Genomic DNA, 27,999 nt, shown 5'->3' on the forward strand with positions numbered 1-27,999 from the left:
CAATATAAAAAAATTTTAATGATTTTTTTTTCTTTTTTTTCGTAAATTGTTCTCTGATTTTATTTTAACTGCCCAGGAGTGGTATTCTGAGATCAATTTTATCTCAGATAAAATAAAATATTTTAACTTCATTAAAATCAGTGACATAAAAAAAACCCTTAAAATCTCTCCAAACTGGTATTCTAAGAACAATTTTATCTTTATTTTATCTCTGTAAGACACACCTATTTTTCAATCAATATCCAATTATAGCTCTCTCTTCTCACTCAACCCATGGAAATCCATTCCGGCAGGAGGTGTGGCAAAGGAGTGAGATTGCGTCAATTAATTGACTTTAAATACGCTTGCACTATACCCTTCCACGTCTTTACAGAGATTTTTTTACAACAAGGCAAAAGCAATTTTATGTCTCGCCCACTTATGAAAATAACCAGAAATATTGTAATTTGCGAGGGCACGCAACAGAATTGTATTGAAACTTCATTGTAAAATGACTGGGATGGAATAACACTTGTCATAAGAGCCTTGCACGTAAACTTAAATGTTGACCTGAAAATGACCTTTGACCTTACCATGTGACCTCCGAATGCAGCATAACATGCAGGTCCCCCAAGTCCATCTACCATCCAAATTTGGTTAAAAAGTGACTTACGGTTGTGGAGTTATGTGTGATTAGGTTTGTGACATACGGACGACAGACGACATTTGGATTCCTAAGTCTCGCCTTCACCTCTGGTGGGCGAGACAAAAATGGCAATACTCTCATCTTTATTCGAAGTCTATATCGCAACTTTTCAAACATCATTTATAAGACGATATTAGTCAAGAAAAGTTATATGAAATAATTCCTGATTGTTCTGGAATAATGTTAAGGTGTTATTCTCAATAATATATAATTTTCTTCATTTACATATCAACACAGTTTGGAATTAATTCACCCAGAAATATTATGGAAATCAACGTCCCTGAGATAAAACAGCCCCTACCCTATTTTAATTTTTTTTTCTTCAAATCAACATTGGCGCAAGTACATCATTCGTGCTGCAATGGTAAAATATGCAATTTGTAAGTCTATACAGGCACTGCTCTGTCGCGTATCATCTATAGATATGCAAGATAAAACCTAAAATTTTCTATGAGAGATAAAATGTTATCTCAGAATAGCAATTTCATTTTAAGAGATAAAATGAAAAAATATTCTTAAGATAAAATGACCTCTGAATACTAACCCAGTGCTCTCTTGTATTTTGTACACTGAAGAGACTATCATCATAAAAAAATAAAATACAAGTTCAGTCATTTATTCATTAGAAACTTTGGTGTCCATATATACCTGTGAGATATTGTGTTATTTTTTCCCCAGGGTTTTTATAAAATTACAACTTTGCAACATGAAATGTGAGAAACGGCCAGGTATGAAAGTGTTCCTCATCCAGACTATACAATCTTTCCTGCTATAAAGTCTTGTCAGAATGTAAATACCAAGGGGACAAGGAAACAAAAGGGGGAAATAAAAGTTCATTACCTTGTATTTTTTCAACAACACAGCTATTTTCTTCTTAAGGAAATGCAAGCAAGCTGAAAACTGACCTTAAACCTGTCTAAAGCTTTGCTAAAGAAATAGCGATGTGAATTAAAGTGTAAATTAAATTCAGTGAAAACCCACTTGGGGGGTAACCAAAATAAAAGGCTGTAAGTTGTATTACAGTTACATATTGTTCCACATCCTGACTATACAATCTTTCCTGTTATAAAATCTTCCCAGAATGTAAGTGTCACGGGGACAAGGAAAAAATAGGAGGAAAATATAATCATAGTACTAAAGATGTATCATTACTGTATTCTTACTAGATTTCTGGTAATAATGGATACAAAAATACTTTGTAATAGAAATGTAGCGAGGAGATGAAAATGCACCTGTATTGATAAAAACAATTGACTTTGGAAAGACAATAAGCTATACTAGTATAAGGATGAATTACATTTCCATGAATGGAATTAATGCTTGCCACATTACAGTTTACAAATTTTTATTGCAGTATTCATTGAGCTTTCATTGCTTAGATCTGATAACAATGTGTGACAAATATTATTTCAAGATTTCAAGATTGGATTTGAATATTTCTCTCTGCTTGAAATGTTCTCTTGGAAAACATGCTCTTTCCTTAAATCATGATTGAACTTTTTTTGTCAATTATTTTCATAAGCTCATAAAACACTCAAAATCTGGAGAAACATATCCTTTTCAAGTTCTCAAAATGCTGACATTTGCATGGGATTACTGGATCATGAATTTACAAAACAGAATTCCTACTCCTGGTTGCTTGGACGTCATCAACTTTTCAAAAGGCAAATTACTGAGAATTTGCCAACCAATTAGAAAGAATCAATTCTTTGTAGCTCTCCCATTTCCAAGAAAGGTGATCACGAGTTATTTGGTGATTATTCAAAGAAGAAAACTAAATTTTTAGATCACATCTGATTTACGAGACAGTCTACATCACTTCTGAAGTGAAAGCTTTTATCATCAAAGAATATGATGTCACAAATGGTGACAAACTATAGTCACAATTTTCTGCAAATATATCATTTCTGAGAAATAAAATCTAGAATGACAAAAAATTAAGAAAAACATCTTTTTTCTGAGCAAGTGCCCTTAACTTTATAGTGGCTGCATCCATTGCCTCTGGCAAAAAAAAATCATGCTTATTTTGGGGGGTCTACATTTCACAATCTACTGCTTACATCTGCAACATTGGACAAGCTTTAACATTGCAATAAATGGGAATTTTGGGGGGCTCTTTTTATTATACAGGGCGTTTTTCAGCATGGGGGGATGCAAAATTGCCGGGAGTCCCCATGTAATTATCCCCCGCACTTTCTGATGGCAAATTTGAAAAACTAAATCAGGACTGGAATGTTTAGGCAGTGGCTAAAGGCATGGTTCATAGTCTAATTCTGCATTAAATTTATTGCCAACGTTTCGTGTAAGAGACTCAGAAAGGCCTGCCCTGATTTTTTTTTCGTTCTCTCTTCACTCTCCCTTCTTCCACTCTTCCATCCCTACCTTCATTTCACCATTTTCTTTTAAAATTTTCAATACTTTTCTCTCTCACTATACAACCTTCACATCAACTACCTATTTGCATTTTTTTTCTTCCACTGCTTCTGATAATTCCACGCACTTGTCTGTTCTCAATCATACCATCCTTATCTGCAAACAGTATTGGAGCATGCACAAAATAAAAATCATGTCAAATAAGTACCCAACAAAACAATTTTGAAACATAATTCACAACAGCCATACCTAAAAGCAATCATATTGCCTCTGATCCATTCATATGAAAATTCCAATACCCAATACGACTGGCAAGTAAGCCCTAGATTTCCAGATGAAATGTAATAAATGGAATTCAAAGTTCATATTGGCTAGTAAACCTCATATCAGGCCTTCGATGACAATCAATGCCCTCCATTGCTCCCACCCTCATTTTTGTCTCTCAATAAAAATAAATCATGTTTGTCTAATAAAAAATATATACATTTATATTTCCATAATTGTTAAACCAGTGTATACAAATAATCTTCTGGGGCCAGTCTTAAATTGAGTAGGGATTGATTCAATTCAAATTCAAATGTGTACTTAAAGACATGAAAGATAAGATGAATCTCAATAAAAATTGTTTGTGTGATGGGCCTTGTGTCATTTTACAGTGATATTATCCCCTCAACACTAGCGTACCTACGGGGGGGGGGGAGTCACAACCCATACAAAAGACATATCCCTGCCCCCCCTGACGAGCTTGATTGAAGACCTTTTTTTTTTTTGGTTGTCACATTTTTCAACTGGTTTTGCCCCCCTGTGGAAGGTACGGCACTGCCCCTCAACCTCCCCCCCCCTTTATGATGGCTGTTATCCAACCACGCATGTACACGCACCCTTCCTAGTGATCTATGTTTGCAGGTATCACTGGGTGCCATAATTCTATAAATCGAACATGCAATCATTCCCTTATTTAGGGGAAGTTCACCCTGACAAAAAGTTTATTGTAAAAATAGCAGAATAAAACCAAACCTAATTCATAACCAATCAATCATGTGCACATAGGCTTTCAAGCCTATGCTTGTTACACTTTCAACTTTTGATGCAGGATTTACATACACATAAATGTACACAGTATATACAGGACTCTGCTTGAAAATATAAGACAGAATTCAAGAATTATGTGTTATCTTTTAGTAAATTGTAAAATAGATGTAGGCTTAACAATAACTGTAACAAGAGCGTCACTAAGGCAAGCACATAATACTCTGACCTGTAACACGGAAATGAAATTATTGGTCAAGCAAAAATACTGGAAGTTGGCGACTTCTCCTTTGACCTTCTGACCTCAAAGTCAATAGAATTCCTGGTATCTATGGTAGTATCGTGACCAAATTATGAGCCCAGTTTAAGTTAAACTAAAGTTATCATGTTTATAAGGAATATTTAATGGATGGATGGATGGATGGACAGACAGACGGACACCGAGCGTGATACCATAATACGTCCCAACCTGTCGCCATCGCCAGGTGAGTCTAAAAGTCATTGCTCAGCCTTCTTTGTGAATATCAATCTATAGGTGGTAATATTGTTGCTAACCTTCTCTTACTCCATGAGTGTGCTATGCTGAAGGTAAATAATATGAGGACAATGATGCCCAACAGTAAATTGGTTTTCAAAATATTGATAGAATTTCCTTCTTTCAGTTTTTTATATGATATTGTACAATATGATGTAGATTGAAAGGATTGGAAAAAATAAAGAATCTGAAGCATTATTGGATCACCTTTTAAGCACAAATGGTGTATGAGTAAATGAATAATTTATGAGCCTTTATGGCAATCCAGGTAAAACATAGTACTGGTACAGATACTGTATTACAATGTATGTATTAGAAGTGAGAGGTGTAGACAATGACATGAATCTAGAAATGTGTAAGAGGTCAAACTCTGACTGGGTCACATTTTATGGGTGAAACCTAGAAAGCAAGCAAGCAATAAAATATTATATTTAGGGCTGTATTCATACCAGGTAAGTTCTGAGCCAAGAAAACTACAACAATCAATCAAGTGCCATTTCTGCACACTCTTGTTGAGCGTTGGGGGGGTCACTAGTGATCTGTGCCCAGTGAAAGGTATCATGACACACAGTCTGAAATAATAGTCTTGGCATGGCTGACTCATGAATACTGCTCAGCTCTGTTGTAAGTCTGCCATCGTAGGGATAATACTGAAGTAATCACAACTAAAAATATATCTTTAAAATCTTTCAAAATCTAATTGTGATAATGTTTGTATAATGTACAGTTGTATGCATGAACCCTACCATGTTTTAAACTAAACATTTCTATATAAAATATAAAATATATCCCCCCCCCTTACTTCTCATAGAGGGTGGGATGGCATACACAATCACCCCCCCCCCCCACATTTCAAGACACAGCCTATATTTTTGTTTATTACTATGTTATTTAATACTACTTTTAATGCATGGATTCACCTTTAAATGCAGTCAAAGTGCTTAAATTAGACCAATTTTGCTTCCTAAAATACAACGTTTCTTGTGCAGTTGCTCCACTCCTGCGCCCAATCTATTCTTACAAGATTTAGGCCATGAGAAATCCCTACATTGTCACCATATTCTTGTGATGAAGCAGAGCAATAAGCTTATTGCTCTGCTTCATCACAAGAATATGGTGACAATACATCTATTCATGAATTGAATGATGCCAAGGACTTTTAAATATGGTTATGACTTTGATCATAAACCAATGAAAAGATTCAAAACCTCCTTTGAAAAGTGTAGGCCTACATTGGCATGAATAGGGGGGGGGATATCTTTATGGAAGTGAGGGATAGTCTGGTACAAAATAAATATAGGCATAGGCTATACTTCAAGTTAAAGGGATGCTCAGGGCTGAAAATAATCTGATTTAAACAGATAAAGAAAATCAGACAAACAAAACACTGAAAATTTGATAATTGGACAAGGAATAACAAAGTTATGGCATTTCATAAACTTGCATTATTCTGGTGAAACAGTTCTTACCATGTCTTCATGAATAATCAATGAGCAAATTGATGAAGTCACATCACCACTTGTTCTTTTTTATTTATTATATGAAATTAGGTTTATTCAATTCTTTTCTACTAAGAACTGAAAAAAATGGATTGACAGCTGATTTAGTGCAAAAACTCTGGTGTTGATTTAACACCAGCTCGGAATCTATATATGTCCACACCAGAGATGTATTGAAACAACACCAATTTGGAATCCAACCGATGCTGTTTTAATACTAATTGGTGTTGTATGAACACCTTTCTGGTGTTAGACCAAAACGAAACTGGTGTTATTAACACTTGTCTGGTGTGGACATATAGACTCCAGGCTGGTGTTAAATCAACACCGGAGTTTTTGCAGTGTGAGATATTCATTGCTGCAACTTATATCATTATATAGGAGACACGTTATTTACACATGTACGAAAAAATGAAACAATTATGATTTCATGTAACAACATAAGAAAAAGGAAAGTGGGGATGTGACATCATCAGCCCATCTAATGAATATTCATGATGACGTGCATATAACTATTTTCACAAAATATTGCTAAACTTTAAAAGTCAATAACTTTGTGACAACAAATCATTTATTGTTCGATTTTGATGAAATTTTTCAGCATTTCACTTTGTGAATATTAATGTATTTATCATAAATATTTTCAGAATGGAGTACCCCTTACGTGCATGAGGAGTTACTAATGACATGGACCAAATCATGGCCATTAACAAACGCAGAGTTAAGACACCAATATTTCCCACACACTTCACAGTTTCAACTTTCATCGTATATATATAGGAGACTTTAATTCATTTAATACACATTTTGGTAGTATTATATACACATTTTGGTAGTATTATGGTAGTATTATGTACACATTTTGGTAGTATTATGGTAGCATTATCTACACATTTTGGTAGTATTATGGTAGCATTATGTACACAGTTTGGTAGTATTGTGGTAGCATTATGTACACAGTTTGGTAGTATTGTGGTAGCATTATGTACACAGTTTGGTAGTATTATGGTAGCATTATGTACACATTTTGGTAGTATTATGGTAGCATTATGTACGCATTTTGGTAGTATTATGGTAGTATTATGTATACATTTTGGTAGTATTATGGTAGCATTATATACAAATTTTGGTAGTATTATGTACACATTATAGTAGCATTATGTACACATTTTGGTAGTATTATTGTAGCATTATGTACACATTTTGGTAGTATTATGGTAGAATTATGTACACATTTTGGTAGTATTGTGGTAGCATTATGTACACATTTTGGTAGTATTATGGTAGCATGCCATTATGTACGCATTTTGGTAGCATTATGTACACATTTTGGTAGTATTATGGTAGCATTATGTACACAGTTTGGTAGTATTATGTACACATTTTGGTAGTATTATGGTAGCATTATGTACACATTTTGGTAGTATTATGGTAGCATGCCATTATGTACGCATTTTGGTAGCATTATGTACACATTTTGGTAGTATTATGGTAGCATTATGTACACAGTTTGGTAGTATTATGTACACATTTTGGTAGTATTATGGTAGCATTATGTACAGTTTGGTAGTATTATGTAAACATCTCCATTCCACTTCCTATTTATTATCAGTCTAAACAGTGTGAGGCTTTTATTTATAGTTCTTACTCAATCCAACATGCAAACTGCCATCTACCCTTCATTAGCACTTAAAACTCATCATTGATATGAGAACGTCCTATCTATGCACTGCGACAGCCAAAACTCTTGTATTAGTATAACTACACCCGCGCTCCATTTCTCTCCTTATTTACCTACGTACGTTTGTCATCACAAAGTGGGTCAAAGGTCATGCCATTGTGTTGTACTTTGTAGGAACATTAAATTGCAAATGAGCCGACTGGTGAGAAACCTCTCATTTTTCATATTTTTACATATATATTTTTGTAATCTTCATTTGCATTAGGTGTATGAAGGTATTTATGAAGATAAAAACTGTATTTAACCGATTGGCAGTTGTTAAGATGGATTTCCTAGGGAAATCCATCCACGTTTACATCCCTCGTTATACAGCTATACCCACTATTTCAAGGCTCTGTGATGTGAATACAATGTAAAATATATCAATAAAATATCATTTGGTAATGCAAGGACGGTCGGTAATACAATCACTCATAATACTGCCCCTGTGCACATGTGCGGAAACTGACAATTTTCGGATTGCAGTAGGGTGTGTGATTTTTCACCGACATTGATTTCCATTTTGAAGTCATGCAAATGGAATTAATAACTTTTTGCTGAGCAGCAGTAGCATTATGAGAGATAATAAATAGACCCACTTTTGATCTAAAATAAGACTATATTCTCCTTTAATATTTGTATCTATCTACTCAAACGAGTACCGGTAACATAAATTACGTTAGACCTAACAACGTTAAGCCAGGGAGCCCCCGCCCGGTAGGTGTAGCTGGCGGAAGCTCCCTGGGTTAATGTCATGACGTTAGACTTACATACCCGGTACTACGTAGACTTACATACCCGGTACTACGTACTGTCAGTGATTTGAATCATTTCATTATAAGGAACATGTGTCCATTTGACTGAGAATTGCCTATGTCATGTATGTCTATAAATTTAGTATGCAACGATGCTATGGTAATGTTTTTGCGAAAGCGACAAATTAAGTAATGAACTGGATATGTTCCACTTCCACCATGGATCCTGCCTGGTTCCACTCACACAAGCATGCGACATATTCCGGCTGCCGTAGTAGGCCCTAGTCTAGCGTGGTGGTGGTGCGTGCAGCCCATGGTCATGGCGCTCGTGTTGTGGGTTCGTGTCCGATTACTGCGCTGCCGACGCTTCATCACTCCATACCTAAAAATTAAAAATACAAGCTACTATGGGAATTATTTAAGATTTATTCACTTACCTTCGCTCTATGCTCAAACTTAACAGGTAATAAATTGATGTGCCAATTGATACACGAAACGGGAAAGTGAAGGTGCAATTAAGACGTGTTTAAAAGTCGAATGGGTGTTTTCTTCAGCAGTGCTGGCTACACAGCTAGCTAGCTAGCCATGACAGCACAGTCCATTTACGTTTTGTTGATGTTTGACGTCATCTCATAAATAATTAATCGTTGTTGACTGAGATTTAAACTGAGTTGTTTTTATGGGGGGGGGGGGTCTACGGTATTCAATTTTGTCAGGATGATGTCTAAAATCCTTTGAAAGGACGGTTATTCCTGTCTAGTAGTTTTTAGAGGAATTGAAAGAAAAATCAGACAAGTAGATACCCAGGGTATATACATGGGCGTATCTAGATATGAACTTTTCACGACCAAGAAAAACAAAGAGAAAAGGGAATTAAGGGATACGGGTGAGTTTTGGGTTTTTATACTATTTTATTTAAATATTATGTCAAAATCTATCACAAACTTGGATTTTGTAATGCAAATGTGTAGAAAGTCAATGCAGATTGGGTTAAAAACACTATTTGCATCGACTCAGTCCCCCGTCCCCACTCAGTCCCGGACTTAGCCGGGCTCAGTATACAGAATCAGGTTTTTTGAGCAATAATGGGTCTGACATGCATGCACTTACAAAATGTTGAATAATTTGTGTATAGGCTAATTACAGAACTCTGGAACTTCATGTGCGAGGCTTAATATGTCACGTAGTGACGAAATAAAAAAAAATCGCCAGTCAAGGGGGTTCAAATTAGCCCCCTTCCAAATTAATAATAAGTTAAATCTGAAGTACAAACACAGTCTTTTTATTGTTAAATGATTTCATTTTTCAAAAAATAACATAGAAATACACACAAAAATCATTAAAATAACTTATGCAGAATCCGAGATATACAATTTTGATGAAAATGGGTTGGGATCAACGACCTTTTTGCCCCAAATCGTTTTTTTGGGGGGCGGGGCGGCACCCCTTGAGCAATGTTATTTGACCGTTTTTTTTTCCAAAAAAGGGTGTCCTGCTAATTAAGGAGCGAAAACTGCATCTATGGAGCTGGTCCTCTGTGATCTGAAACATCAACATTCTATAGCCCACCGCTATTATTAAACATAAATTTACATATAATTATCTTGGCATACAATAAAGAAACTTTCATGTTCTAACATGGATTGACATGGATGCTCGTGTTACTAACATTACATGAATTTGAGGCAAGCCCTGTGTTTCCACGGGGCTGGAGAAAAATCTTATAGACTCATCAATGTGTTCCTCTGCACGGAAATCTTTAGTAAAAGGCGAAAGATTTATGCGTATTGCAGAGAAACCAGAGTGATAATTGAAAGTTACGAACACTATAAAACATATCCATGATAGCATTTAGATATGGTTATATGTCTTAAAGCTGTGCTTATATTCACCATATATAAACAAAATGTCTTTAGTGTTCAGTTGTTATTTTAGTTCCTAACTATAATTATTTAAGATAAACAAATTAAGGAGAAAATTATGTAAATTCAGATTTACATTTTTGAAATATAAGATTCTAAAAGAAAAATTTGGCTCCCCAGTACATTCTCTTGGCAGCCACTATTTGTTTGCATATTCATTTGGAAAATAACCAATCAGAAATCGTTCTGGCTGCATACCGGATGCGAGCTGCATGAACGCACAGCAACCAGTACACGCACGCAATACCGTTCCTTTGGAGTGTTCACACCAGTACACTATGACTCCATCAATATCTTGCCAATGGGGAAAACCATGTTTGTTTGGTTTTTTTTGGGGGGGGGGTTAAGGGAAAATTTAACCTGACGATTTTTTTCTAGTGAAAAACAAAGCAATAAATTATTATATGGTAAAGATTTGCGAAAAATCCATTGATTATGAACAAAGTTATTTGAATTTTACGAGCAGCTGCTCCGTTTTTATTCAATATTAAATGCATAAATTCGTTTTTTTATGGTTTATGGTGACTAAAAAAATTATTTTTTTCAGGAGCGGGTATGAAATAATCATGTCTGTTGATATTATGAAGGTACAATAATACAACTGAGAAAATTACATTTCATTGATTTTTTTAACTAATTAATTATTATAAGAGAAGCTGCTCGCATACGACCTCAAAAATAAAAAAAGGAAATAAACTTCTTATATCTTCAAATATTTGATGGATTTTCCTCAAACTGGCCTTCGCCAATATTTTGATTATTTTTTCTGCTATTCTTACAATAAACTTTTGGTCAAGGTTATTACTTCGCCTATAAGACCCGAACCAATATTTACGTCTACTAGTTTACAATTCTTATTCTGTGGTTAGAAAATGATACATGGATTAACTGGTGATGCTTTAAATGCAATATGTAAGAGATTGTAAAAAGTTGCTTACCACAAATAGTTGATTGCTCGATTTACTAATAATCTGCTGTGAAACCCTTTCACTCGAAGCGGTCTGAATGCACAGCCTACGACGACTGGTTTATAAAACACCCTCTCGCTCAGTATCTACAAACTAAATTCTGTTTGAGGGTTTTATGTATCTTGTTGAAATAAGATTAAATCAACTGAAAAAAAGGTATATAATATATGCTGATATTTCTGAGTGAAATTAGATACTTAGAAGCCCGCGAACCTGGAACTACAGGTCATTTTCAGTCCCGTCATTACACCTCACAAATCCCCAATTTAAGGAAAAATATTTCTTGAATAAACAAGTACCTTATCAACAAACTACTTATTCAAGCAAATTGACAAAAAAGTACGTTAATATATGAAATTGTGTTCATTGAAGTAATTTAAACGACTTCGTGCAATATTTTGAAAACTAGTGACGTCATCTTTTTTCCCACGTGTACATAGCCAGCGCGCGTCAATTGAAGTAGGTCAGTGACGTAACAAACACATTCATACAATGTTTTCAAACAATTTTGACGTCACAAAGTTAAATTTTCCCACGTATCGCGCACATCACATCTTATTAACCCATTGTGATGCCATCACTCCCTGCGTATATACAGCATGCAGCATCGAATCAGTAATAACCGGGGAAACTAAAGAACTATAAACACTAATCTTAATTTCCCTCAATATTGGTCTCTTCACAACCCATATTGCTGTAGCGAACGTTGGCTCAGAATTGGAATTATTGTTTAAAAATGCAAGCAGTTAATCCTAAGAAAAATCCGAATTATGTCCATATCGCTGAAATTTGGTAAGTAAATTAAAAAAATCATAATAACCTGTAGACTTATTCAATGACACTGAAAAAACTGTGGTGTTAAAACTGACACCAGTTGGTGTTAATAGTGGACCACACCCTGAGGTATTAAAATTACACACTAGAGATTAAACATAACGCAAAAGAGTGTAATTGTAACAACCAAATGTGTTGTAATATAGGTGTTAAAATAACAACGTCAATTTATCACCGGTGTCAAATAACTGGTGTGGTCATTATATACATTGGTGCTTTGGGGGTCAAATTAAATAATAATATAAATATCACCTGCATTTCAAACATATCGGATAAAATATTTTGAAAATGAAAAAAAAAGGATTTAACAAAATATCGATCAGCAGTTGTTCCTACGTGATTTTGAATCTTTCCGTGTTAAAAACTCGCTCAGGAATTTCAATTCAAATCATGAAAATAACGCTTTCCGCAACACATTGACATTTTGGTAGTATTTTGCAGACCTTTTATAATTAATGGTGTTCAGTGATCCATGCAGTCCTACACTCTTAAAACAAATCAGTCAAATTGACTAGACCAGTAGTCAGCTGGGAGCAACTGATATGGCAATCACTGATATTCACATTTCTGACATATATTCTAGTCAGAAATAACTCTTTTCTAGTAAAATATGACTAGAAAATATTCAAATATGACTAGAATAACAGTTGCTCCTAGCTGACCCTATTAACCAGTCATTTTTGACTGATTTGTTTTTAGAGTCGTAGATAAGGAAAATGAGGGATTGTTTCAATGACTATAGGCCTACTTTTTTTTTAAATCATAAAACGTAACCAAATACAAGTGATAATCATTGTCATGATTTCGTCATCTTCATTTTTTAAATAAGTGCACACCTATATAGTTACCAATAATGCATAGGCCCTATAGCATTTCCATTTATTTGAAAGCACGGGATAAACGAGCATTGTAGATTAAATGCCTAGCTCACGGGCATAGGTGCCGCGGCCGGGGATCGAACTCCAGACTTTTCATGTATAGCCAGGCGCCTTATAGACCACTCGGCCACGGCCCTTCCTATTGCCATTTTCATCGCGATCAAGATATTGAGAGTATTTCGTATATTATTATCAAGATCAGATATTGAGAGTCTTTCGTATATCAACATGACCATGCTGTCAACGTTTCTCTTTTCCTTTTCTGCAGGAAGGACCACGTACGCCATGAATACCAAGCATGGAGGAACTGGCCTGAAAGATGGGGCTTCATCATTAAGGAGTATGCTAGAATGAACAACCGTCTAAGAGGAGAGCTGGTCTCACCGGATCCCGAAGACAAGTACTTTTACGATGACTGTAAAACAGAGAGTTCTGATGTGAGCCCCGACGATAGTATTTCCCGCCAATTTCCATCTGACAAATCAGTTCCATCCTCCCTGTCGGGCGCTAAACTCAAACGATCATCAGCGTACAGCAACCTCCCGAATATCATCAACGGGACGTCATGGAAAGACAAGCGGTCATCGAGCTCGACACTTGATGAGACTGTTATCGATGCCACCGAAATCGATATCGATAAGTCAAAGTCCGAGAAGTTACCGGCGATCAAACCCGCACCACCAGCTGGCTACGCCCGCACAACGGCTTCTCTTATTGGTTGGAAACAAGGAAACAAACTGGAGACATTTGGGCGTGCACCTAATGCAAGAGGACATCAAGGCATTTTGAAGCAATTTAATTGGCCAATGCAAGGAATCATGTGACCTGCTATATGGCGCCATTAACATGGTTGAGCCTATGTCATGTGCGTGCTTAACCAGAATCGCTTTTTTTTTCTTTTTTACTCCATGAAACAATGCGATTTTTCGTCTTTCTCTCGAGCAATAATACTTCGTCGGAGAAAATAAAGGCAACAAAACTTACATAATTATATGCCTATTAAAATAATTCATGATCATGATACGGTATGAACAACCTATGTACGATGAAACAAAGGAGCAAAATGAACTCCAATAATATTATTTTATATGTGTATGTCATTAGAGAAATTGAACAATGCTACCTTTTGTAGAATAGGATTTGGATTGACATTAAAATATTTATCAAATCAGCAAATACATTCTAATTCATGTCTAAATGAAGGAATGAAGCTATTCTGATCACGACTCTAAATTGAAAACATAAAGAGGTATTATTCGCTTTTTGTTTGTGTAGGGGTTTGAATCTGTGAGTCAGTAGTTTGAGATGGGCGGTTTGAGTTGCATGTTATACCCCCCCCCCACACACACACACACACACACACATCATAGCCCTGCAGATTTTGTGTTTGGCAAGTCCGGTACCTTTTGCAACATGACTTACGAATAAATCTACTTTTTAATGCAAAGGGTGTCGAATTGAATCGCTATCCATTTTAAACAGCAATGATAAGAGCGTTTAACGATTTAAAGCGTGAGCATGTCCGGAAGGGCTTCCGCTTTTTATGTCATGGTAGTTCCGGGTCGGCATCCCAGGGAATACAATGGTACAACGAATAACTCGGTACGGTGGCATCACTGATGACGTGCGAGTTGCCATGGTTATGTCTTGGTAACCAATTTTCATTCTTTCCGGGACGTTGTAATAGAAAAACGAAATTTAAACATATTAAGGTTGAGAAAAATGAGAGATAAAAGCCTTTAGGCTTCTGTATCGATCACTGTCTCGCAACATTGACTCCTTGTTACCATGCAAGAGACAGGTTTTGGTTCATTATAATTTAGGATTTCCCGGCGAAGTTAGCTTAATTTTTTTTCACATTAATTCACGTGCGTTGCATTTTATTTTAGCGAAGATTTATGCTTTGAGATGTCATTGATGTCCCGCTACTTGCATTGAAACTAGGACTTTGTTCGAATGGTTTCATTTAGTTCAACTGTCGAATTAACATTGAAAAAAAAACTGTTGCTTCTCGTCAGTCCCTCATTCATAGCATTCTTAATTTCGCACCTGGCATTCATTTTCGTAATATACTTATTCAAATTCGATATTTAGGCCTGGGATGGGCCAAATCTCAAACATGCCATTTAATGCATGTTTGCTATAATGTGATCCATAATTTATTAATTCGTGTACACACTGTAAAAACTGTGGTGTTAAAACTGACACCAATTGGTGTTAATAGAGGACCACACCCTGAGGTGTTAAAATAACACCCTAGAGATTGAACATAACATCAAAGAATGTAAATGTAACAACCATGGGTGTTGTAATAACACCTATAGGTGTAAAAATAACACCACCAATCTAACACCGGTGTAAATAACTGGTGTAAAACTAACACCACCAATCTAACACCGGTGTCAAATAACTGGTGTGGTCCTCTATGTACATCGATTAACACCACAGTTTTTGCTGTGCAGGGGAGCGCATGTAGGTGTACCGAATAAAAAAACAAGCCACATTATAAACACTTTACTCGAAAATATACCCGATATGAACTTGTTAATAGCACTATTTACAACCCCCCACCCCCCCCCCCCCCTCCTCAGACTCCTCCTCGGACTCTTACTTACCGACCTTAGTCATAATGACAAAATTATGATTAATTCGTAATGAAACATAAAATAAACTAAAAGAACCCTGGTAAATTACGAACAGTAATGGACATCGATCGATTAAAAAAATCAAACCTATTCATTCTAACGGATGTAAGATATAGATATTAACAAGAAAATATTTACGATTTCGTATTTTAAAAATGTGAAGGGACCCAAGTAAAGGATCTATTTTCTTTGGATTATTTTACAAGCAAAATAAATATTCTAGCAGCCATCATCATCATCATGATCATCATCGCCGTGGCAACGTTATCGTCACCATCATACTCACTTCATCATCACCATCTAAACAGATACAAAGTTAGATATTGTAGATATATCAATTTAATTAGGGATAGGGGGGTATAATGTGATACGGCCCAAGCCTAACAGATTTCCATGGTTCCAAAAGATTCGAAGATAGATTCATCTGTTAGCATAGAGATAAAACCCTACACATTTTTATGGTTGGATGAATATCGGGTTATATGTTCATAATCTTTATCTCATGGGCTGGTCGTCGACTCATGATGGCGCTACTCCAAACACTGCAGAGCAAGCTCGGAGACACAAGTCATTTCATATCTAGAACCCCCTCGTCACTGATATGAAACACAGAGAAGATTCCCTGACATAGCAACACTTAATTTATGCAAATTGGATTGCAAATACCGAACCCCATTGACTATAAAAAGTGGGTGAATAGATCATTTTATCATGCTTGCAGAGGCATAAGGACCCGCATAAGGAACAAACCTTTTTTTGGAGGGGGTGTATATGTCGAATCGGGCAAAATAAATAAAGAAAATTGAGCCAAAATTTCCAATTTTTATTACAAAAATCAAACTTGGTGATAGATTTTGACAAAATATTCAGAAAAAAATATATATTTACCCTTCTCTCTTTCTTTTTTTTTTTTGGGGGGGGAGGCGAGAAAGTGCCCCCCACCTGTACCTGAATGTTATTATGTATCAGAAAGGCACGTAACAATAAAATTAGATACCCTGAAGTGGTTTCTTACTCACTCAGCCACAGACAGAATTTCAAAATTGCCCAGTTTTAAATAGCTATCGCTATCTGTTGACGTGAGATAAACCTACTAAAATTTGTCTTCTAAGCTCCAACACACACAGTATGCTGTCAATGAATGGCAGTTAGTGACAGGGTCCATTGGAATGATAAGCCCTCAAAACAAAACTTCTGTATGATATTAAATTACCTTGGAAATGAGTTTACCACTAAAATCTGAAAATTGATTTCTTACCCATGTATACAGTCTCAATCAATCAGGCTAAACATTTGTTTCAGTTCTCCGTTACTCGCATTTTCTTTGGTTTACCTTTTAATTAAGAGGATATTGATATAAAATTCATAAAATTTGATTTATCAATATTTGCATTTTTCTTACAACATATAAATTATTTACTTTTTGCAATAGCATTTCATCTCTCATGAATCCTCCACATTCTCACCTTTAAATCAACTAGAAATTGTCCATCTTGATTTTAAAAATATATTCTTTCCTAAACATACAAGGAATTTTCGATTTAAACTAGCACATCAATGATGTGGAGCTCATCCGCCATCTCGCAACAAAATTTAACACAGTTTTAATTTCAGCCCAGTTGACACTGTAGTGAATTATATTGGTGACATAAATTGAGGATATAGAATTGAAATTGATGAAGAAATGACATAGAAGCATTTTTGTGATCTATCTATGAATAAATTTCATATGAATTAAGTATTAATAATTATCTAGTCAGTTTCTTAACTCTGTGTAGAACCTTGGTGAACCTAATGTAGCTCTCAGATGGAACAAAAGTATTCAAGATCAATCAACAAATAAATAAGTAATTTTGTGAGTTTTGAATATATATGAATAAATTTGCATATTTACTGAGTTTCAAAATTCTATGTTGAAATTTTGTATCACTACCTCGAGCTATCATATAAAGCAAACACAATTGAAATTGATCAACAAATGAAGAAGAAAAAACATTTTTTTGTTATTTATGAATACATTTTGCATAAATGAGAATAAATAATTTTCCAGACAAATTTCTAAATTTTGTGTACGAGTTTGATGAATCTCATGCAGCTCTCCCAGATGGAAGAAAAAAAATCAAAATCTGTCAACAAATAAAGAAGAGGCATTTTCTGTGATTTATGAATACATTTCGCATAAATTTGCATGAATAATTTTCTACTAACAATTTCAAAATTCTGTGTAGAAGTTTGGTAAACCTCATAAAGTTCTACAAGATGGAAGAAAAAAAGTAAAAATCGGTCAACAATTAAAGAAAAAAAAAGCATTTTATGTGAATTTTTAAAAATATGAATAAATTAATTTTGCATAAATTAGCATAAAAATAGTTCTAGACAAAATTTCAAAATTCTGTGTAGGAGATAGATGAACCTCATGAAGCTCTACCAGATGGAAGAAAAAAAATCAAAATCGGTCAACAAATAAAGAAGCATTTTATGTGAATTTTCAAAAAAATATGCATAAATTAGCATAAAAATTGTTCTGGTCAAAATTTCAAAATTCTGTGTAGAAGTTTGGTGAACCTCATGAAGCTCTACCAGATGGAAGCAAATAAAGAAGCATTTTTTTGTGAATTTTGAAAAATGCGCATAAATTAGCATATTCAATGAATTTCAAAATTCTGTGCAAAAGTTTTGAATCCCCCACCTAGTGCTATCATATAAAGCAAACAGAATTGAAATCGGATTTGAAATGGCGAAGTAGTAGCATTTTGAAATTGTGGACGGACGACAGACGACGGACGACACGCCACGGCACGGCATAAGCTCATCTTGCCCTGAGCTAAAAATCAAAAGGCACAAAAAAAGAAGGAAAAAACCTTCAGAAAATAATTGTGGGTCATTTGTAACAGTAAAAGGTCAAACCCTATTTCAAGAAACAAGAACATACAACTGAAGTTGCCTTGTGGTCACCTTGCCTCCCACCCCCATCAAAAACAGGCACTATCATTGCAAGGATACATGCATCATATAGAAATACCCTGGCATCAATATAACATACTCCTCTTAGTTTATTTTGATTACACAATTTTTTTTTATTGCAGCAATATACAATTTCAAAATATCATATTCTTGACATTTTCATACAAATTTGACATAAAATTCTGCACATACACATCTTAATGAAAAATACTGACTTGAATAACTTCATATACCACAACTCATTGTAACTTTTATATGCATTATACAAATACAAACATTAAGTCACAGTAGAACCCCCACATGAAGTTTCAACAATGACATATGTAAACCCACCATGAAAATGATAACTGGGAATTGTATACTAGTAGAAGTAACATTTGAAAGGAACACAATTTACTGTACACTCCTAAACAGGAGAGCTTTATTCAATACAGGACCTACAATGTAGGATGCTGTTCCATAAAAACATTCAACTATGAAAACTTTGCCATTATTATAACTAACCATGGAATCTTTGGTTGTGATTGGATGATAAGCCCTTTTACAATTGTAGCAATGCAATGTTTCCCTAGTTGTAAGTTTTTATGAAAAGGGCCACAGAGAGTGTTCTGCAGAAAGATACAGGGATCTGTCCGTTCATTCTTAACATTTTGAACAAAATGCAATTTAACAGAATATCCCATCATACCATACATGTACACCGTCCTAAGAGCACAGATACTTGATTGATTGCTTTTATTTCTGTATTCACATGCTTCAGATATAAGTTTACAAGGTAATATATACAAATGCAAAATATAAGTATAATCATTGGATCAACAAAATATATTACTCATTTAACAAAATGACAATTTATACCCCTTTCATAAACACAATTATGCGGCTAATAGCAGCATAATTTGGTCGTAAAATTGGAGGAGGACAAGAGTATTCCGCATTATTTTGATGCTGCTATTATCTGCATAATAGCAGCATCGGGACACAAGATTTTGAGTTTATGAATGCATTTCCAAATAATGCGGATAATTGCCATGGTGCGGTCACAGGGTCACCCTTTTCAAACACAACCGCATCAGGGGGGGGCGTATCCAGTTGTCATGACGATTATCCGCCTTCTTCAGGACGAGCGCTCGTAAAAATAATGCGGCTTATTTTCGGAGTTTGTGAACGCAATTTTTATTGAATTATGCGCATTACTCTTAGGCGGCTAATTGGAGGATAGGTTTATGAAAAGGGTATTAAAAGAATGCAGGAGATGCATCATGAGCAATTAGGCTTAAAAAAATGATGGCGAACTCAAAATCCACTGCCAAGAGAATGTTAAATTAAAATAATGCATTACTAAACAGGATGATTATTCTTAAATGAATAACATTCTAAATGTGACATTATTTTAAGGTTTAGTATCAAGAATATATAGCAGACCGGTTGAATTTGGGTAAACATTTGACATTGCTTAAAGGGGAATCCAGCCTTGGCCATAAAATGTTGTGTTTGGAAGGAGAAAAATAAATTAAACAGAATGGTGAAAGTTTGAAAGAAATCGGACAAGCAATAAGAAAGTTATAGCTTCTTTAAAACTGAGATCACTAATACTATGTAGATTTCAAATTGGCAACTGGGTAAGTAAATTATGACAAGGGGCAAGGACAACTTTCCCATAGGCTATGTACTTTATTATCAGGGATTTGTGGTTTTCTCCTAAGTACTTATTCCCCTGGGGCAGTAATCTAAATATAACCCAGGTAGTATATTGTTTTATGTCCTCATGAAAGAAAAATATAATTTTAAATAAAACTTTTGGGAAAAATGACATTTTAGCCATAATATGTATTGGAGTACATGGAAGAGTAGTCCTTGCCTTACATCACTATGACATCCCATATGCGGCCAATTTGAAGTCTCCATGGGTATAGTGATTACCAATATTTACAACTTTTAAAAATTCATAACTTTCTTGTTGTTTGTCCAATATTGTTCAAACTTTCACCTATCAACTTGTCTGATTTTTCCTTCCTTATAAAAGCAAGTTTTTATTTGGGTTGGATTCCCCTTTAACCCTAGATATAGTCCAGGCTAGTGTGATATTGCATAGCCCAGCTGGTGACTCGATTTGGACAGTTGGAAAAACAGGACACTTCGAGGTCTTATGTACCAATTAAAAATGTAACCACCCTAACCAAGAGGCTATTTCCTCTATTTTCAAGTGAGACAACAGATTAAGTTTTGAATAAATTGTCCTAAAACATTTAACAAATATATGAATATTTGCAATAAAAAAATAGATCACTAATCCATCCATGCTTTAGTTCTTTACAATCTCCTCATCTTGTTTTCAAACAATCTCCTTATCTTGTTTACAAACAATCTTCTTTTTCAGTCCATACAATGGGTCATATCAGTTAAGGGGAGCAAAATGGTAAGTCACTAAGTAATGAGTGTGCTCAGTTGCAAGATTGGTATTTAGGGAGTTACAAATTGTTTTTAAATGTCATGATCTTTTTTATACTACATCTGATATATATGATATTTTCTTCATTATGATTGATTTATCACTTACAAATCTTTATAATATCATTTTGTTGTTAGGAAACTTCTGGTACTGTTTGCCTTTACATGTAATAGGCAGTTGATCTAAACCCCTGCAGAAATTAATTGGTGGAATTTTCAGAAATTGAGCCAGGTTTCAGTCAAAACAAGACAGACAATTTTCTCCATATTTCATTGCAATGCTCGGATTCATTATCACTGAGAAAGCTGATACATCACAGAATTCATTAAAATCCATTTAATATTCATATCATAATCTTCTTCTAATTTCAGTCAAGATATCAATAATGATAATATGCAACATTCATATGCTTAATACAATGTACAATGTTTTAAGCACTGCATTATTACCCTGGTTTTAACATGGATACATAGATCAGAATCAGATCCTCGAGTATTCAAGGAATTCATTCCTACTGGGTACCCGACTACTACACCTGGGTAGAGAGTGGCAAATATGGATAAACTCCTTGCCAAAGGACGTGAGTGACATAGTGGGATTTGAACCAGGCATTTACCTTGTGGATCAAAGTCCAGAGACTTATTCAGTGAGCCACAACAAATTATTTTCTTTTTTTTTCGCCACAGGATTAACCCAATGTGTACTTAGAAAATTGAGTCGGCAACTGACACTCCATATGTATAAAAGAGATCTAATAAAATCTAGGGCTAATGTTATATCAACCACTATAAATATCTACCAAATGCTGAATGATAGTTGAACTTACTTGGTTCAAATAAAAGATTCATATAAACACAGATGCATGGGAGGCCAAATTTGACACAAAACACCTCCTTAAGATGTAAACATTAGTTCTCTAATATAAAACATTGACATAAAAAGTGCACTAAGCTTTGGGAAAACATTACACTTTAATTTTTTTGAATTTTTAGAAAATAAAGTAGAACCAATTACCCTAAATCCCGGTTAATTCGATTGAATTCTGTTAATATCAGACTTAATGATCACCTTACATGAAATGCAGAGTCCAAATAAATGTTCAAATAGAGTTCAAGAGATGCAGAAACTTTATATTTAATTCTTTTGAATCAATTTGATTTTCCATTTTCTGCACCAGATGGGACAAGCACATGGCATTATTCTTTTAAAAAAAATAGCTTGTAATCATATCCTCTAGAATTGGCTTTGAGAAAAATGCATCAAATCTTTCATTAGATATGTTAAACCAAACTGGCTATCAACCGTAAGTGGCTGAAAGGTGAACAATTTCACAACTTTTGGTGCGTATTTGAGTGACCAGGCTTAGAAAAAGTGACCCTTCATTCAAACAAATATTACAAACATTTAAGAATTCATAAAGTCATACCTGCCAAGTACCAACACTGACCCCCTTCCCCATAAAAAAATAGAAAAAAATAAAACAACAACAAAACAACAATAATAACAATAAAATAAAATTTAAAAATATTCTAAAAATCCCAATGTTCAAGCACAGTTCCAAAATATATCATAAAAAATGAAAGAGTACAACAAATGAACACATCTGGGAGGTGTTACATGAGAGTTGTAAGCAACTCTGACAATTTGGTTTTATCCTTGGATTTGATTGGCTGACAAGAACTGATCTGTAGTTTAGTTAACTGTCAGCGCTGGTAACTTTCATGAAACACCCACTGTATTGAATATTGACAACAGGTAAATTAACAAAATATTTACCCTGAAAGATACACAAACAGCAAATGTAATAATCTAGAAACAAGAGAATTCATTTTGACTGGATATTGACAAAAATATGATCAAGGGGCAAAACATTGATGATAAAAAAAGTATAACATAGTCACATCGTTGAACCTAACTGAGGAGAGACGGCTGACAAGTTTCCTGATACCAGCCTTCATTACCTTCTAAGGATCTTCTTAACTTCTTTGTCTGTTTTACCCAGTTTGTCATCTACTCTCTCTACCTTGCCTGTTATCCTGTCAATATCAGCATTCTGTCTCTCAAGTTCATCATTCAATCCCATGGCAAGTCCCTTTAGGCGACCAATACCTGAGCCTATTTCATCTAGTTGATAGGGAGACAAAGAAGAAGAAGATTACTATAAGAATGATTGTAATTTGCTTCTCAAATCATCTACAATCAACTGAACAGGATAAATGTATTTCAACAGGGCAACAACCTCACAAAATTGCATTGATATTTATATGCATGGTAACTACAAAATATATATGAAGAATATAACATGCAATCTCAACAAAATATGCAAATAACACTTTGCATTAATCCATCGTGTAGTTTACATTTCGTGTATTTTTAAGGAATTCTTCATATTCAGATGACAGGAAAAGAAATCTAAACACAATTTCTATGCTGTTTATTCAATATAACAATAAAAATTGCAGTAAATTGATATCCTTCTTCCTTACGTCTGTTTTGATTCTCTTTTTCAAATTTCTCTCTTGCCATCAATTCTATAATTTCAAATCATATTTCCAGCATTAATAATGATGATGATAATAGTACATGTAATAATAGCTAGATTTATAAAGCGCTTTTTGCCTAAGGATACAGAGTGCTGATATATTACCCTGGCTTCATCTGTGCTACCCATATAGGCACTCAAACATTCAAGGTATTTCTTCCTAATATGGGTGTATTTCATTAAATGGAATTAAGAAATATTTAATCTCCATGAGTCTATATAAAGTGAATTGTTTCTTGTCCAAGTTGTTAGAAAATGGAACTGTAACAATCTTTAACCATTTTAGTAAGGATTTTCATTTAATAGGTAGTTTATTATGAATATTCAGTTTTAATGAATATAGATTTCAAGTCATTTTCAATTCATCATTCAAAGTACATCAAGGAGTTCTACTGCAAAGACAAATCAAAACTCATCAACCCATTACCTGAATGAAATGGGTGAAGGAAAGGATTACGTTTAATGAGGAAACACTATCTACAGACATTAGAAACTTGTAGACTACCTTAGTGTAAGCCAACGAGGGTAACAAATCATACCACTAGATTACTACACCACTAATTGATATTGATGTAGAAGAGTTCCACTTTTCCTTTGTTGACAAATCAGAGAATTAAATTGAGAATTATCAGAAATTAAAAGGTATCATTATCCTCAAAGGAAACAGGACGATGCAAAACTCTTTTTCTTCAAAAAGATCAATTTAACTAAATTAATTTTCATGAAACATGAGGCATTGGGCAGTTCTGGTTAACCATTGGTAATCTTAGTTCACTGTGTTCTATTGTGATTTGTATGCATATTTTAAGATAAGGAAATATGGTGACTGATTGTGTAATCCCATTTTCCATGTTTCCTCCTTATATTCCAGAGACAAAAGGCACACGTAGAGATCATGTATCTCTCAATGTTATTGAAGTAATTATATTTATGTGTTGAAATTTGCGGACCAAATAATAATGCATGTACATTTCATATCATAAAAATTGTCTTTTTCTCAATTTAACCAACAAAACCAAGGTTGGGAAAACTGTTCCTTTGACCCTTTTAGTTGCAACACCTATATGTTCTATATGTTCAAATTCATACCTGGCTGGTTCCAACATTTTTTTATGACTTATTTTCTAGAACAAACATGATGTCTTATTACATTACTTGATGGGTGCTTCATAAAGCTGTTCGTAAGATAAGAGCGACTTTAAAAACGACTGGTGATCGTTTCCTTTGGTAAATGGTATACACTATACACCATTGGTGATTATTCAGCGCATCAGAAAGGCTCACCAGTCATTCTTAAAGTTGCTCTTAACCTACGAACAGCTTTATGAAACGGCCCTCATTACTTCTCCAATTTTGTGCTTTGTAAAAAAGTCATATCTAGTCCATTTCATTTTCAGTTTGTCACTACAATATATAGCTTACCTAGATTAGAATTGAGATGATTATCAAAGTCTCTCATACTATCTGACTGCCACACGTTACTGCTTGACGTTCCACCATCATTCTCCACTCCAAATCCTCCTGTACAAGATGAGCCCCAAGAACCTGCACTGGTCTCTGAAGCACCCACCCCTCTGAGCTTCAGAGCAGGATGATCAGAGTTAGCTCTTCTCATCTCTTCCTCTGCTTCCACCCTCTCCATGTGTGTCTTCAGCTTGCTAGGACCCTGTGACGGGGCTTGCTGCTCCTGCTGGCCAGCTTTGGGTTTGTTGAAGTAGTTTACAATGCCTCCAAATATTGATTTCATTGAAGTGATATGTTTCTTAGATGTATCAAGGTCTTTGTCCATCTTGTCCAGTTTGGTGTCCACTCTCTTGAGTTGTTCACCTTGGTGTAAAAGTTCCTGCATAGATTTTTAAAAATATGAAAATATACATCTTTTGTGATTACAAAGTAGACTGAAATTTTTCCAGACTTCCATTTCCTCTAATTTTGGGTGTCATCAAACATACAATCAATTAATAATTTTCATTTCATAAGGATCATTTTTTCACATTGGGGTGATTGCTGAATTCTGGGGCCTTTTTTTATTTCAAGGTGCTACTTTCTTGCACAATAGGCAATTATATGATTATTCTGCCACATTTAAAATATTAATTTTCTAAATATTTGTCAATATTGTTTGTGGCAGATCTTCGGGCAATTTATGAGAAGAGCATCATCCCAAAGTTTTTTTTATTTCAAGAATTTTAGGAGGCAAGTTGGGCAAAACTGCCTGTTCAACTGTTCTAGCTTAGACATTGTTTCACAGTTGTCTTTTCGGTTAGACTCTGTGTTTGTTGCAGAACTTCTATGAGCTGGCCATGTGCAATATGATATGGGAGTTTTGTGCACAATGTCAATGGGGATATGAATTTGTGTACAACATGTAATTGAAGGAAATCAAGGAATAGATATATATTTCAAGAGTAATTTAAAAATTGATTTATTCACTTTTCTAAAGTTTCTCAAGACTGCTATGTCATAAATGAAATAGATTGTTAAAAGCAGATAAAATATTAGTTAAAATGGAAGAAAATAAAACAATAGATATAGATTAGTACTACTACATAAGAAATTCATGAGACCAAGACAGAGACTCCAACCCCAAGCACCTTCTGATCAGGAGATTCTCCTGCCTGGATCCCCTAGCAAACTGAAGACTCTAATTTGATGTGCGTTTCGCGCACATCACGAGCGCGAAGTCCCTTGCGGCAAGGGACTTCGCCCACTTAAAGGGCCCAGGAAGCTCTAGGGTTCTAGGTGCTCTCCAATGCTATCTCAGGCTAATTTTTTAACAAGATGGCACCAGTGGCGTAATGAGCCAACAAAAATTGAAGAGGCTAGAGATGGCATATTGTGTAAGATTAAAACAGTTGCGAGCGAGTGAATTTTTTGATGTTTTATTTCAGAAATCAAATTTTGTGATAGACTTTGATATATTAAAAAATAATATCATATCTCACCCTACTGTCTTTCCTATTCTTTCTTTTTTTCTTGGTTGTGACTTTTTTGCCCCCCCCCATCTGTACGACTTACGATGGTACTAAGTAATTAACAATGCAATGAATCAAGTCATACATTTTGGCTTGATAAAACTCAATTTTCATATATCATTATTCATGCATGCATATGAAATTGATAAGCATCTACAAAATCATACATTTTGTGATACCTTTATCCGTATCAATCAGTGAAGACATACTACCTCACGGCCTGAAAATTGACATTTCCATACATCTTGTCTCAATGCTTGATGATCTCTGGAGTAAGATCGCTCCAAGCACCATTAGCAGGGCTCGCCAATGGGCTTGGACTTGGATAAGAAAATTTAATTCCTGTTTTAAAAAGGTGTTTGGGCGGGAGAAAGATCATTTAAAGCGGGAGAAAATACATCATATGCAGGACACACAGGGCGGGAGATATAAAATCTCAAGCGGGAGAACGGGAGATTTTGCCAAAAAGGGCTTTCGGTGGGAGATCTCCCGCCGAAAGCGGGAGTGTTGGAGTCTCTGCCAAGAAATTATACATGTACAGCATCTGAAATCTCCAATACGTATTCACATACAAGTTCTTGGTCATATCTTTACTGATGTGCCCCTCCCCACCGCCCCATTTTGTTTGACGATATCCCAAGGGGCCGTTTCCTAAAGCTGCTCGTAAGTTAAGAGTGGCTTTAAGAATGACTGGTGAACCTTCTTCTTACGCTAAATAACCATCAATCATTAAATTAATGGTGAATATCATTTACCAAAAGAAAGGATCACCAGTCACGTCATGCCAGTCGTTAAACTTAAAGTCACTCTAACTTGTGAACATTACATAGTGAACAGCTTTATGAAATTGAAACCAATTGTTTTCACCAGGCATTGGGGCGCATCGCATCGCACAATACATACCGCCGCAGTTTCATTGCCGACCTGCTCAGCTTCGTACATCAATCCCATAGACCTGTGTGTGCTCGATAACATGTTCTCTTTCCGCCTCTCAATTTCCATTTGCTTGCTTTGTAAATCGAATCCATAATCATTATTCGGGTCGTAGTCCGACGAATCTTTTCCAATATCCTCCCAGTCATTCCATGAACTTCCAGCTCCTCCACCTCCTGCTGATTCTTCATCAAAAAATGGATTTTTACCCGACATTTTGCGTAGTTTCCTTGCTCTTATACAATGTAGCTCTCTCTCCCCAAATGATTATTTATTATTGTAGACTTATT

At 35.0% G+C, this 27,999-nt stretch overlaps 3 protein-coding genes and 1 non-coding gene across 5 annotated transcripts in view; 1 reads left to right on the forward strand and 3 right to left on the reverse strand.

Annotated features, from left to right (window-relative positions):
• The window catches only part of LOC121409235 (protein retinal degeneration B-like), a 75,223-nt gene extending 66,011 nt beyond the window's left edge, over positions 1–9,212 (reverse strand). For both annotated transcript variants that reach the window (XM_041601103.1, XM_041601102.1), the window contains exon 1: positions 9,034–9,212. The gene's annotated coding sequence lies outside the window, so the exon portion shown is untranslated. The remainder of the gene's footprint in view (positions 1–9,033) is intronic.
• A 1,072-nt stretch (positions 9,213–10,284) lies between these two features.
• On the reverse strand, positions 10,285–10,403 carry LOC121409802. Its single transcript, XR_005969236.1, has one exon. It is a non-coding gene; the product is annotated as a U5 spliceosomal RNA (small nuclear RNA).
• Positions 10,404–12,059: 1,656 nt separating this feature from the next.
• On the forward strand, positions 12,060–14,470 carry LOC121409651. The gene is made up of 2 exons (XM_041601561.1): positions 12,060–12,278; positions 13,467–14,470. The coding sequence occupies exons 1-2, from the start codon at positions 12,223–12,225 to the stop codon at positions 14,020–14,022; spliced, it is 612 nt and encodes a 203-aa protein (XP_041457495.1). The 5' UTR covers positions 12,060–12,222; the 3' UTR covers positions 14,023–14,470.
• Positions 14,471–21,941: 7,471 nt separating this feature from the next.
• LOC121409236 (synaptosomal-associated protein 29-like) lies at positions 21,942–27,972 on the reverse strand. The gene is made up of 3 exons (XM_041601105.1): positions 27,680–27,972; positions 25,224–25,644; positions 21,942–23,383 (listed from the first exon to the last, which is right to left on the reverse strand). Exons 1-3 carry the CDS (start codon positions 27,923–27,925, stop codon positions 23,217–23,219), a joined length of 834 nt encoding a protein of 277 aa, XP_041457039.1. The 5' UTR covers positions 27,926–27,972; the 3' UTR covers positions 21,942–23,216.
• Between the last annotated feature and the right edge of the window lie 27 nt (positions 27,973–27,999).

Source organism: Lytechinus variegatus, chromosome 2 (genome assembly GCF_018143015.1).
Source record: "Lytechinus variegatus isolate NC3 chromosome 2, Lvar_3.0, whole genome shotgun sequence".
Classification (NCBI taxonomy): domain Eukaryota; kingdom Metazoa; phylum Echinodermata; class Echinoidea; order Temnopleuroida; family Toxopneustidae; genus Lytechinus; species Lytechinus variegatus.